General features: G+C 35.4%; 1 protein-coding gene across 1 annotated transcript in view; it reads left to right on the top strand.

Annotated features, from left to right (window-relative positions):
- The window catches only part of ADGRV1 (adhesion G protein-coupled receptor V1), a 677,468-nt gene that overhangs the window by 194,305 nt on the left and 468,920 nt on the right, over positions 1-14,243 (top strand). The window contains exons 44-50 of the mRNA XM_049867518.1: positions 1,437-1,612; positions 2,415-2,539; positions 5,137-5,303; positions 5,400-5,546; positions 5,869-5,976; positions 6,831-7,095; positions 8,117-8,239. Of these exons, the coding sequence (XP_049723475.1) occupies positions 1,437-1,612; positions 2,415-2,539; positions 5,137-5,303; positions 5,400-5,546; positions 5,869-5,976; positions 6,831-7,095; positions 8,117-8,239 (1,111 nt within the window). The remainder of the gene's footprint in view (positions 1-1,436; positions 1,613-2,414; positions 2,540-5,136; positions 5,304-5,399; positions 5,547-5,868; positions 5,977-6,830; positions 7,096-8,116; positions 8,240-14,243) is intronic.

Below are 14,243 nucleotides of genomic sequence, written 5' to 3' on the forward strand. Positions count from 1 at the left end.
GTCAGAACAAGGCCAGGGGCTGCCCATGGATCAGACCATCAGTCACTCAAATACAAGTTCAAGTTGAAATTGAAGAAAATTAGAACAAGTTGACTAGAGCCTAAGTACGACCTTGAGTATATCCCACCTGAATTTAGACACCATCTCAAGAATAGATTTGACACGTTGAATACTAATGACCAGGCGAGTTGTGGAATGACGTCAGGGACATCATACATGAAGAAAACAAGAAGTCATTAAGAAGACAGGAGAGAAAGAGAAGACCTAAATGGTTGTCAGAACAGACTCTGAAACTTGCTCTTGAACATCGAGTAGCTAAAGCAAAAGGCATATACCTTAAGTGTATGGCTCAATGACTACACACACACACACACACACACACACACACATATACATAGAGAGAGAGAGAGCTTGGCTACTAACCAAAAGGTCAGCAGTTCAAATCCACCAGCTGCTCCTTGGAAACCCTATGAGGCAGTTCTACTCTGTTCTGTAGAGTTGCTATGAATCTAAACCAATTCACTGGCACCTAACAACAACATGCATGTAACCAGCATATGGATTAAGGTACTGGACATTACCATCATACCATAAGATTCCCTCCTGCCTCTTTTCGGTTAATAGCACCATTGTCCTCTCCAGAGGAAACTACTTTCTATCATTGAAGACTCATTTTGCCAATTCTTGAACTTCATATAAATAGAATCATACATTTTATGTGCTCTTTTTCTGCCTGGCTTCTTTCCTTTAACCTAATTTTTGAGATCCATGTGGTTCCGTGTATCAGTAGCATTTCATTGAGGAGCCCTGGTGGTGTGGTGGTTAAAGTGCTCGGCTGCTAACTGAAAAGTCAGCAGTTCAAACCCACCAGCTGCTTCTTGGGAGAAAGATGTGGCAGTCTGCTTCCGTAAAGATTACAGCCTTGGAAACCCTATAGGGGCAGTTCTACTCTGTCCTGCAGTGTTGCCATGAGTCATAATCAACTTGACATTGGGTAGCGTTTTATTGAGTAGGCCACTATTTATCCATTCTCCTTTTAATGAACATTCGGGTTGTTTCCATTATGGGGTTGCTCCACTTATGTCAGCTTTTTAATATGAAGCTCAGACTTGAATGAGACCGATGAAGTTGTATAGCCAGGGTGGGATAAATGAAAATGAAGTAATACATTTGATTTTTTAGTCTTAGTGTTATTTTTTAAATACCAGAAATATTTCTTTTTTAGACACTTCAGTGCAATATATCACAGTAATGAAAATTCTGAAAGTAGTAAGTTAAAGCTGTTGTAACTTTTACACTCGGAATCTCTATTAAAAAAGAGATGACATTTCCCCAAACATATTATCTTATTGGCAAAAATGCTTAGCAAATTTCTCTGTATGTGTGTTGCAAAATGCTATATTCTAATAACTTTATCTTTTTGATTTGGTTTTCAGGCCCTACACATATCTGCCATATTAGACACGGAACCAGAAATGGATGAGCATTTTATTTGCACCTTGTTTAACCCCACTGGAGGTGCTAGACTAGGGGCACCTGTTCAAACCCTGATAACAGTTTTACAAAATCAGGCCCCTCTGGGTCTGTTCAGTATCTCTGCAGTTGAAAATAGGTATAGTTTATTCATAAAGAAATTATCACATCTCAATCTAAGTAGGACTTTTTTTTTTTTTTTTTTGATGCAAAGAAAATGCACAAGTAAATTGATCTCCGATTATTTTAAAGGGAACTTTAAAATGAGCTCTAGCACATAGATCCAGAGAAGTCTCATGCTGTCTCATTACGGGGTGCAAGAAGCTAAACATGTTCTGTCTAATGGTGTGGTTAGCAGTCTTGTTTTCTCAGAGTTCATACTTTCAGGCAAAGGCCTCCACTATTTTGTGTTTTTAATAATAATAAACACTGAGAAATAATGTAAGATATATTTAGCTGCTAAAACCAAGTCAGCTCTTCAAGCATGTTAACAGGATTATAGTCTGAAATTTCCTCTGGAAGCTGACAAATTTTTATTTTTTTAGCTTAAAATATTCCAATAAATCTAGTTTCACTAATATGCTAAGAATTTCCTGAGTCATTTTTTTTCCTGCAAAATTTTTTGAGTTATGTGAGAAGAGACAGGAATGACAAAGTTTTATTTTTTAGAGCATGTAGGGTGAAATTACTGATTTTAAGCATTTTCTCATGATTGTAGTATCAGAATGTTACATTTCTGTTGATTATTTTTCTTTTTATTTTCATCAGTGGATATTTTTGGCTTTAGAGTCTAGTCTTCTTGATATATGAAATTTGTAGATCTCACCTTGGCTTGTGTAAATTTAAATGTGTATTAAGTATATGCTAGCAATGCGATATTTATTTTAAATATGTAGAAATCATAGTTTCTCTGCTTTCCACAATCCATTTGTTTCTTTTAGAGCCACCTCTGTAGCCATCGAAGAAGCCAACAAGACTATATATTTAAATGTGTCACGTACTAATGGCATTGATTTAGCTGTGAGTGTGGAGTGGGAGACAGTATCTGAAACAGCCTTTGGCATGAGTACGTTTAGTTTCTTATGAGAACAAAATTCTATAACCAAGAAAGATTGTATGTATAAGGTTTACATTTTTCTCCTGAATTGTGTCTAATGGATCTATTGAAAATGGAAAACAGACATCTAATTATTTTATTGCATTCACAAATATTTATTGAGAGCTTCATATGCCAGGGATGGTGCTGAGCTCCAGGAGCTTACAGTTGAAGGGGTGACGGAAATAAATAAGCAAAAATCACTGTGTAGTTTAAACTCTAATGTTTTAAAAGGAAAGATCTAGATGCTGTGAGAACATAAGGGACTGTTTCCTTGGGGTATCAATGTTTTAACTAAGAGCTAATGATGAATAGGAATTGATTATGCAAAGAATTGGGTTGGAGGAACAAGGAAGTGAGAGTGGGAAGTAGTCCAGTTAGAAGCTTAGAGGCCTAAGGAACATGTCCAAAATGAAGGCTTTAAGAGAGTGTGTTGAGTTCAGAGAGATAGACAGAACCAGATCATTTAATAACTTGAAAAATATGTTATGGATTTCAATCTTTATTCCAGTGGCGATGGAAAGCCTTTGAATGGTTTAGGCATGACGAAAGGTTACCATGTGTATATCCACATATACGTAGTATGGTCACATTTACATTTTGAAGATACTATTCTTGGTGTCTTGTAGAGAATGATTTAGTACAGAAGAATAAGAGATGATGCAGGGAGACCAAAAGGGAAGAGATATTGGTAGCTTGGACTTGGTGATGGATTGGATATGAGAGGTAGGTATTAGGGAACTCTAATAATAGAGATATTAGGGACGACTGCGAGGTTTATAGCTTGTACAATTGGAGGGATGGTCCTGCTATTCACTAAGCAAGGAAACACTAGAAATGGACAACGTGTTATTTTGGGGACGGGAGTAAATAAACGTGGTTTTACACTTTTGAATTTGAGTTACTTTTGAGAGGAAATTTCTCTAGACCTCAAAGGAGAGGTCTCTGCTGGAGAGGTAAATTTGGGAATCTTTAGCAAGTATATTGCATTTAAAGTCTCCTAAGTTGATATACTAACCTGGAAAGAGAGACTACAAATAAGGATGGGACGAGGACCCAGAGCTGAGCTTTGGGAAAGCTCAAATTAATGATTAGGGATAGGAGGATGACCTAGCAAAGGAGACTTAGAGGACCTGGTGGGAGAGACTCAAGAGAGTAGAGGATTGCAGACACCAACAGAGGAGTGTATTTCAAAGGGGGGAGTGATAAACTGTGTCAATTGCTACTGAGAAGTTTAGTAAGATACGAACTGAGAAAATATCTCTTGTAGTTAATCATATAGAAGGCATTACTGACTATAACAAGAGCTATATATGTGGAGGTATAAGAACTGAGTAACATTTTGTATGGAGGTAAAGAAATAGAGACCTTGAACATGGGCAACTATTTCAGAATTTTGGCTGGGAGGGTGGGATCTAGAAAAGGTAGTGGTAGGGGGTATAGCGTGCAGGGGGTTCTTTAGTTTGCTTAATTTGAAAAGACCTGAGCATGTTTAAATTATAATAGAAAAGACCTAGTAGATAAGCAAAGATTGAGTATTCAGAAGAAGACAAGAGGAATGAAATCCAAAAAAGAAACTTTCTGATTCAGTTATCTATTATTATTTGAACTTCACCTGTTTTTTTTTGGAAGTACTTGTTGGGGTGGAGATTCTTAAATGCCAGGAGTCTTTGCTTTCTCTTCCTTCAAATTCTTGAATTAGGGTAGGGAAGGATTTGCCTGTATGGTCAGGACCATTCAGGACTCTTAATAAAAAAGCTGTGGTTTACCTTTAAAATGTGGCAAAACAGGAACTATAGATATTGGATTTCTAGGAAAAGAAATTCTAATGGATATTGCATGTGAGGCATTGGCATTATGACTTCTGGAATTGGTAATCAAAAGTCATCATTTTATGAGGAAACTAGATTTCAACCTTGGAATTTATTCTTGCTGCATCATGGTGATACCATTAACTAAAGTTTAAGCATTTATTTCTTTGGGAAAGAATCATGATAATAATACATAGGATTTTTTAATAGTTATTCTTCATTTTGTAAGGATTTTGTTTTTTGGTCATACAGAATTTTAGGATATTTCCAGTTATAGCAGGTTGATAAAGACCTTAACAGTCGTTTGAAATATGTAATTTCTTTTGACGTTCTTAAAATATGTATAATTTAGAGGGAGAAATCACTGGATGGGCATTGTTTCAAATTAATAGTGTAAGTTTTAAAAACCCAGTATTTCATATATTTCTTTACAGGATATTTTAAAAGTTCTCATATACAGTTTATCATCTTTATGAAAGTTGGTAATAATCATGTTCAGCATATTTTTAATATACATTTGGCATTTATTTTAAAATATTACTAGAAAATCTATATGATTGTAGATTATTAACAATTTTTAAAAATTGTATTTGTTAATTTTAAGTGCTCTAACCTAACGCATGTAAATCATAAAAGAATTTTTATTTTAAGTAACAGACTCAGTGGTCTTGTCCAAACAGTGACTTTAGAATAGATAAGGTTTGCAAGGATTTTGCAAGGATTCTGCACTAGTAAATGATGATTTTTGCCTTTCAGGGGGAATGGATGTTGTGTTTTCCATATTTCAAAGTTTTCTGAATGAATCAGTTTCTGACTGGTGTTTCTTTACTTTGGAAGATTCAATATATGGTATAATGTTAAGAAAATCGTCTATGAGATTTTCTACTGTTTATCGATGGCAAGGGATTTTTATTCCAGTTGAGGTAAATACCACTTATTTTACAGTGGACAAAATAAAATGTACGTCTAAATCTTGGATGCATCGTGAATTACTATTGTTCTTATTTCTCATTCTCTAGGATCTAATTATAGAAAATCCTAAAACCTGTGAGACCTTTAATATTGGTCTTTCCCCCTACTTTGTAATTACTCATGAAGAAACAAATCAGGAAAGGTCTTCTGTTAACAGTGTGTACACAGTCACATCTGGATTCAAATTATTACTGGTAAAAATCATTTTTTATTGTAGATTCCTTTATTAAAAGAAAAATCAAATTTGTAAGATTTATTTAGATGGAAGATAATGTATGTTTTATGTTAATGTGAAAAAGGACTTTTTGCAAGTTAACACATATTTTAACAAGCTGTCTTCATCAAGGGCTGCTTTGTCTTTCTTGAAATGACCCCTGGATATGCATACCTAGCAATCAAAATGATTATTTTCAGACTGAAGTTTCAAATATTACCTCATACTGTTACTGTATCCAGTGCTTTTCTTAGTTAAATTCTCTTTGAATTTTTATTCCTACTCTCTTGTTTTTTTTGCAGATACAAACAATCATTATTTCAGAAAGTTCTCAAGTAAGATATTTTACTTCCGACAGTCAGAATTACTTAATTGTTGCAAGTCAACAAGCGGATTCTGAATTGACTCAGGTTTGATTCTTTTAAAATTTTTTTTTTTCTTCTTAATACTGTAATTGAAATGCATCAAAGATATGGTCTGAGGTTGAGTATAAAGAAAATTACAATTGAATTGAGGTAAAATAGTGAACTAGAATGTCGATATTGATTACAGCTAATTTTTAAAGAAAGTTATGACTGCTATATTGTCTTTGAGAGCCAGCATAGATATATAACAAACACAAAAACTTAATTAGAATTTAATTTAATTGGAAAACACCATGGAGAAAAATTACACAACTGGATAGATGGTAACACTAAAAATTCCTGATTAACATTGCCAGATGGGCTCTCAACATCAGTCTAACAATCATACTTTGGTAAACTAGATCTTTTAACACTGATTTTGCTTATTTTGTAATTTTCTGTCGTTCCTCAAAACTCCCATAACCTTAAATGCATTGCCAACATGGAGACTAAAAATGTTAAGTGTTTGTTTTTGTAGTCTGTTGGGTGAGCAGTGGGTAATGATATTATAGTTTTTTTATTCAGTTCTAAACTGTTCATGTTTACATTAATTCTCTCCTGTCTTTAACCTTCTCTTTCCTCTACTATCACTAATATCACTAACTACTGCCAGATATATATTCCAAACTGATTTATTTTCAGATAACATATTTTTCACCCACTCCATGTGTGTACATGCATACACACCCATATAAATGCACACAAAAAGAGAGCATCAGTTTTGATATTTTTGCATTTATGAAATTATTCTCCTAACTATACAATAAGATCCGTAGGAATAAACATATGACATTGGTTAAATTTTCACAAGTACCTGCTTCCTAATGGTAAAGGGTTGTGTGTTTGAACGTTTCCTATAGGTCTTTAGATGGAATGGAAGAAGCTTCGTGTTGCATCAGAAGCTCCCTGTACGAGGTGTGCTGTGCATGGCCTTGTTCAACAGAGGAGGCTATGTGTTCTTAGCTCTTTCCCAGGCTAATGCCGGGCTAAATGCCCTTTTATTCAGATGGTCTGGTGATGAGTTTATTAACTTCCTTGAAGTGCTGGTCAGTGGGACAACGCAAGTTGAGGCTTTGACTTCAGGTGGTGACGTTTACTTAATTTTTGCCAAAAACATCTTTCTAGGTGAGAAAATATAGTCTTTAAAATGCATATATAGTTTTTATCAAAGTCATCTAGCATTCATTAGCATGTTCTATATGAAAATACGTTGGTAATAATTTTTTAGCTAATCTATTGACAAGCATTGACTATCTGCTAGAAATAGACTTTGGGGAAAAAATTTTCAAGTTTATGTCCCTAATGTGATGTTCTTAACCACTACTTCAAAATTTTATTAAAATAAAATTATGTGTGGGTGGGTAAAGTAGAAAGATGTTTGAAGATATTATACCCAAAGTGTGAACAGGTAAATTTTTAATATTTTTTACTTGGCATGCCATGGACGATTTATAGTAGTAATAAACAATGTTTATCAGCTTTTGATAAAACTATTTATTTCAAAATATTCTGATTATGAATATGCTTTCTTCTTAGTGGAAATTTTAGGGATAAAATTTCAACATCCCTAAAAAATAATAAAACATTTTGTTGCTGTTTTTATCTTTAACATCAGAACATTGTTAGTGGATAATACTTGGTGTAGTAAATGCTAAAAGACTTTTTTTTTTCAATTAATTTTTATTGTGTTTTAAGTGAAAGTTTACAAATCAAGTCAGTCTATCACATATAAGCTTATATACACCTTACTTCATGCTCCCACTTACTCTCCCCCTGATTCAGCCTGCTCCCTCCTTCCAGTCTCTCCTTTCGTGAGGATTTTGCCAGTTTCTAACCCTCTCTACCCTCCCATCTCCCCTTCAGACAGGAGATGCCATCACAGTCTCAAGTGTCCACCTGATACAAGTAGTTCACTCTTCATCAGCATCTCTCTCCAACCCATTGTCCAGTCTCTTCCATGTGCTAAAAGACTTTTGAAGTGTTTCCTAAGTTGCAGTTTTTTTAACTAAGTGAATTCTGATAAATGTCCTAAATTTTAAAAAATGACATTGGATATTTTCATTCTAGTTTTAATGTGTAATTTTGTCTTTTTTTTTTTCCCCGTAACTTTTGCCTTCAGATTTGATTTTTTATCCCATTATTGCAGGAGCTCAGAATTCAATCGACATTTTTATCTGGGAGACAGGACAGTCTTCTTTCAGATATTTTCAGTCTCTGAATTTTACCGCTGTTCACCAGATCCACTCCTTTACACCAGCCTCAGGAATAGGTAAGGGCTTTTAAACTACTAATTAATCCTTAGAAACAGTGTAGAAAGCAAAAATGATTTTAATCTGATTGAATTAGATGAAGTATCAGATTGGGACACCGATATTTTAATAGGAATATAAAATCAAGATTTGTACAATAATCCTTCCTGAAACCCTTGAATTTCAAAAGGATATGTGTTTTTAAAATGAACATTGTGCTTGAGAATAATTGAAATGACTAAAATATGGGGGGAATTATTAGTGAGGAATAGAGAAAGATAATATATTTCTTTCGTCTGGAGAAAGATAAAGAGTGACATTAAGTATATATACATATATATATATTTAAAATAATTTTTATTGTGCTTTAAGTGAAAGTTTACAAACCAAGTCAGTCTCTCACATATAAGCTTATATACACCTTACTACATACTCCCATTTACTCACCCCCTAATGAGTCAGCCAGCTCCCTCCTTCCGGTCTCTCCTTTCGTGACCGTTTTGCCAGTTTCTAACCCTCTCTACCCTCCTGTCTCCCCTCCAGACAGGAGATGCCAACACAGTCTCAAGTGTCCACCTGATACAGGTAGCTCACTCTTCATCAGCATCTCTCTCCTACCCATTGTCCAGTCCCTTCCATGTCTGATGAGTTGTCTTTGGGAATGGTTCCTGTCCTGGGCCAATAGAAGGTTTGGGGACCATGACCACCGGGATTCCTCTACTCTCAGTCAGACCATTAAGTCTGGTCTTTTTATGAGAATTTGGGGTCTGCATCCCACTGCTCTCCTGCTCCCTCAGGGGTTCTCTGTTGTGCTCCCTGTCAGAGCAGTCATCAGTTGTGGCCGGGCACCATCTAGTTCTTCTGGTCTCAGGATGATGTAAGTCTCTAGTTCATGTGGCCCTTTCTGTCTCTTGGGCTCATAGTTATTGTGTGACCTTGGTGTTCTTCATTCTCCTTTGCTCCAGGTGGGTTGAGACCAATTGATGCATCTTAGATGGCCGCTTGTTAGCATTTAAGACCCCAGATGCCACACTTCAAAGTGGGATGCAGAATGTTTTCATAATAGAATTTATTTTGCCAATTGACTTAGAAGTCCCCTTAAGCCCTAGTCCTCAACCCCCCGCCCTTGCTCCACAGACCTTCGAAGCATTCAGTTTATCCCAGGAACTTCTTTGCTTTTGGTCCAGTCCAGTTGGGCTGACTTTCCCTGTATTGAGTATTGTCCTTCCCTTCACCTAAAGTAGTTCTTATCTACTAACTAATCAGTAAATAACCCTCTCCCACCCCCCTCCCTCCCCCCTCTCATAACCACAAAAGAATGTGTTCTTCTCAGTTTATACTATTTCTCAAGATCTTATAATAGTGGTCTTATACAATATTTGTCTTTTTGCATCTGAATAATTTCACTCAGCATAATGCCTTCCAGGTTCCTCCATGTTATGAAATGTTTCACAGATTCGTCACTGTTCTTTATTGATGCGTAGTATCCCATTGTGTGAATATACCACAATTTATTTATCCATTCATCCGTTGATGGACACCTTGGTTGCTTCCAGCTTTTTGCTATTGTAAACAGAGCTGCAATAAACATGGGTGTGCATATATCTGTTTGTGTAAAGGCTTTTATTTCTCTAGGGTATATTCTGAGGAGTAGAATTTCTGGGTTGTATGGTAGTTCTATTTCTAACTTTTTAAGAAAACGCCAGATAGATTTCCAAAGTGGTTGTACCATTTTACATTCCCACCAGCAGTGTATAAGAGTTCCAATCTCTCCGCAGCCTCTCCAACATTTATTATTTTGTGTTTTTTGGATTAATGCCAGCCTTGTTGGAGTGAGACGGAATCTCATCGTAGTTTTAATTTGCATTTCTCTAATGGCTAACGATCGAGAGCATTTTCTCATGTATCTGTTAGCTGCCTGAATATCTTCTTTAGTGAAGTGCGTGTTCATATCCTTTGCCCACTTTTTGATTGGGTTATTTGTCTTTTCGTGGTTGAGTTTTAACAGAATCATATAGATTTTAGAGATCAGGTGCTGGTCGGAGATGTCATAGCTGAAAGTTTTTTCCCAATCTGTAGGTGGTCTTTTTACTCTTTTGGTGAAGTCTTTAGGTGAGCATAGGTGTTTGATTTTTGGGAGCTCCCAGTTATCTGATTTCTCTTCGTCATTTTTAGTAATGTTTTGTATTCTGTTTATGCCTTGTATTAGGGCTCCTAAGGTTGTCCCTATTTTTTCTTCCATGATCTTTATCGTTTTAGCCTTTATGTTTAGGTCTTTGATCAGCTTGGAGTTAGTTTTTGTGCGTGGTGTGAGGTATGGGTCCTGTTTCATTTTTTTGCAAATGGATATCCAGTTATGCCAGCACAATTTGTTAAAAAGACTGTCTTTTCCCCAATTAACTGACACTGGGCCTTTGTCAAATATCAGCTGCTCATATGTGGATGGATTTATATCTGGGCTCTCAATTCTGTTCCATTGGTCTATGTGCCTGTTGTTGTACCAGTACCAGGATGTTTTGACTACTGTGGCTGTATAATATGTTCTAAAATCATGTAGAGTGAGGCCTCCCACTTTCTCCTTTTTTTTCAGTAATGCTTTACTTATCTGGGGCTGCTTTCCCTTCCATATGAAGTTGGTGATTTGTTTCTCCATCACATTAAAAAATGTCATTGGAATTTGTATCGGAAGTGCATTGTATGTATAGATGGCTTTTGGTAGAAGAGACGTTTTTAATATGTTAAGTCTTCCTATCCATGAGCAAGGTATGTTCTTCCACTTTTGTAGGTCCCTTTTAGTTTCTTGCACTAGTACTTTGTAGCTTTCTTTGTATAGGTCTTTTACATCTTTGGTAAGATTTATTTCTAAGTATTTTATCTTCTTGGGGGCTACTGTGAATGGTATTGATTTGGTGATTTCCTCTTCGATGTTCTTTTTGTTGATGTAGAGGAATCCAAGTGATTTTTGTATGTTTATCTTATAACCTGAGACTCTGCTGAACTCTTCTATTAGTTTCAGTAGTTTTCTGGAGGATTCCTTAGGGTTTTCTGTGTATAACATCATGTCATCTGCAAATAGTAATAATTTTACTTCTTTCTTGCCAATCCGAATGCCCTTTATTTCTTTGTCTAGCCTAATTGCTCTGGCTAGGACCTCTATGTTGAGGTGATAAAGGGCATCCTTGTCTGGTTCCTGTTCTCAAGGGAAATGCTTTCAGGCTCTCTCCATTTAGAATGATGTTGGCTGTTGGCTTTGTATAGATGCCCTTTATTATATTGAGGAATTTTCCTTCAATTTCTATTTTGCTGAGAGTTTTTATCATGAATAGGTGTTGGACTTTGTCAAATGCCTTTTCTGCATCAATTGATAAGATCATGTGGTTTTTGTCTTTTGTTTTATTTATATGGTGGATTACATTAATGGTTTTTCTAATATTAAACCAACCTTGCATACCTGGTATAAATCCGACTTGGTCATGGTGGATTTTTTTTTGATATGTTGTTGAATTCTATTGGCTAGAATTTTGTTGAGGATTTTTGCATCTATGTTCATGAGGGATATAGGTCTGTAATTTTCTTTTTTTTGTGGTGTCTTTATCTGGTTTTGGTATCAGGGAGATGGCGGCTTCATAGAATGAGTTGGGTAGTATTCCATCATTTTCTATGATTTGAAATACCTTTAGTAGTAGTGGTGTTAACTCTTCTCTAAAAGTTTGGTAGAACTCTGCAGTGAAGCCGTCCAGGCCAGGGCTTTTTTTTTGTTGGGAGTTTTTTGATTACCCTTTCAATCTCTTTTTTTGTTATGGGTCTATTTAGTTGTTCTACTTCTGATTGTGTTAGTTTAGGTAGGTGGTGTTTTTCTAGGAATTCATCCATGTCTTCTAGGTTTTCAAATTTGTTAGAGTATAATTTTTCATAATAATCTGTTATGATTCTTTTAATTTCAGTTGGGTCTGTTGTGATATGGCCCGTCTTGTTTTTTATTTGGGTTATTTGTTTCCTTTCTTGTATTTCTTTAGTCAGTCTGGCCAATGGTTTATCAATTTTGTTAATTTTTTCAAAGAACCAGCTTTTGGCTTTGTTAATTCTTTCAATTGTTTTTCTGTTCTCTAATTCATTTAGTTCAGCTCTAATTTTTATTATTTGTTTTCTTCTGGTGCCTGATGGATTCTTTTGTTGCTTGCTTTCTATTTGTTCGAGTTGTCGGGACAGTTCTCTGATTTTGGCTCTTTCTTTATGTATGTGTGCATTTATTGATATAAATTGACCTCTGAGCACTGCTTTTGCTGTGTCCTAGAGATTTTGATAGGAAGTGTTTTCATTCTCGTTGCATTCTATGAATTTATTTATTCCCTCCTTAATGTCTTCTATAACCCAGTCTTTTTTCAGCAGGGTATTGTTCAATTTCCAAGTATTTGATTTCTTTTCCCTGATTTTTCTGTTATTGATTTCCACTTTTATGGCCTTGTGGTCTGAGAAGATGCTTTGTAATGTTTCGATGTTTTGGATTGTGCAAAGGTTTTTTTTATGACCTAATATGTGATCTATTCTAGAGAATGTTCCATGTGCACTAGAAAAAAAAGTATACTTTGCAGCTGTTGGATGGAGTGTTCTGTGTAAGTCTATGAGGTCAAGTTGGTTGATTGTAGCAATTAGGTCTTCCGTGTCTCTATTGAGCTTCTTACTGGAAGTCTTATCCTTCTCTGAAAGTGGTGTGTTGAAGTCTCCTACTATAATTGTGGAGGTGTCTATCTCACTTTTCAGTTCTGTTAAAGTTTGTTTTATGTGTCTTGCAGCCCTGTCATTGGGTGCATAAATATTTAATATGGTTATATCTTCCTGGCCTATTGTTCCTTTAATCATTATGTAGTGTCCTTCTTTATCCTTTGTGGTGGATTTAGCTTTGAAGTCTATCTTGTCAGAAATTAATATTGCTACTCCTGATCTTTTTTTTGCTTGTTGTTTGCTTGATATGTTTTTTTCCATCCTTTGAGTTTTAGTTTGTTTGTGTCTCTAAGTCTAAGGTGTGTCTCTTGTAGGCAGCATATAGACGGATCGTGTTTCTTTATCCAGTCTGAGACGCTCTGTCTCTTTATTGGTGCATTTAGTCCATTTACATTCAGCGTAATTATAGATAAGTATGTGTTTAGTGCTGTCATTTTGATGCCTTTATGTGTGTGTCGTTGACAATTTCATTTTTCCACTTACTTTTTTGTGCTGAGACTTTTTCTTTGTATATTGTGAGATCCTCATTTTCATAGTGGTTGAATTTATGTTTGCTGAGTCTCATTGTCGTTTTGAGTCGTTATGTTTTTTTTGGTTTTTATTTTCAGTTATGGAATTGTTAGACCTCTTTGTGGTTACCTTAATCTTTACCCCTATTTTTCTAAGTAAAAACCTAACTTGTATCATCCTATATTGCCTTGTTTTCCTCTCCATATGGCAGTTCTAAGCCTCCTGTATTTAGTCCTTCTTTTTGATTTTTGTGGTCTTTTACATAATGACTTCAATAATTCCCTGTTTTGAGCTTTTTTTCTTTTTGAAATTAATCCTAATTTGTTTTTGTGATCTCCCTATTTGAGTTGATATCAGGATGTTCTGTTCTGTGACCTTGTGTTGTGTTGGTATCTGATATTATTGATTTTCTGACCAAACAATTTCCTTTAGTATTTCTTGTAGCTTTGGTTTGGTTTTTGCAAATTCTCTAAGCTTGTGTTTATCTGTGAATGTTTTAATTTCACCTTCATATTTGAGAGAGAGTTTTGCTGGATATATGATCCCTGGCTGGCAGTTTTTCTCCTTCAGTGCTCTATATATGTCATCCCATTGCCTTCTTGACTGCATGGTTTCTGCTGAGTAGTCTGAACTTTTCTTATTGATTCTCCTTTGTAGGAGACTTTTCTTTTATCCTTGGCTGCTTTTAAAATTTTCTCTTTATCTTTGGTTTTGGCAAGTTTGATGATAATATGTCTTGGTGATTTTCTTTTTGGATCAATCTTATATGGGGTTCGATGAGCATCTTGGATA

The sequence above is a fragment of the Elephas maximus genome, chromosome 2, assembly GCF_024166365.1.
Source record: "Elephas maximus indicus isolate mEleMax1 chromosome 2, mEleMax1 primary haplotype, whole genome shotgun sequence".
Lineage (NCBI taxonomy): Eukaryota > Metazoa > Chordata > Mammalia > Proboscidea > Elephantidae > Elephas > Elephas maximus.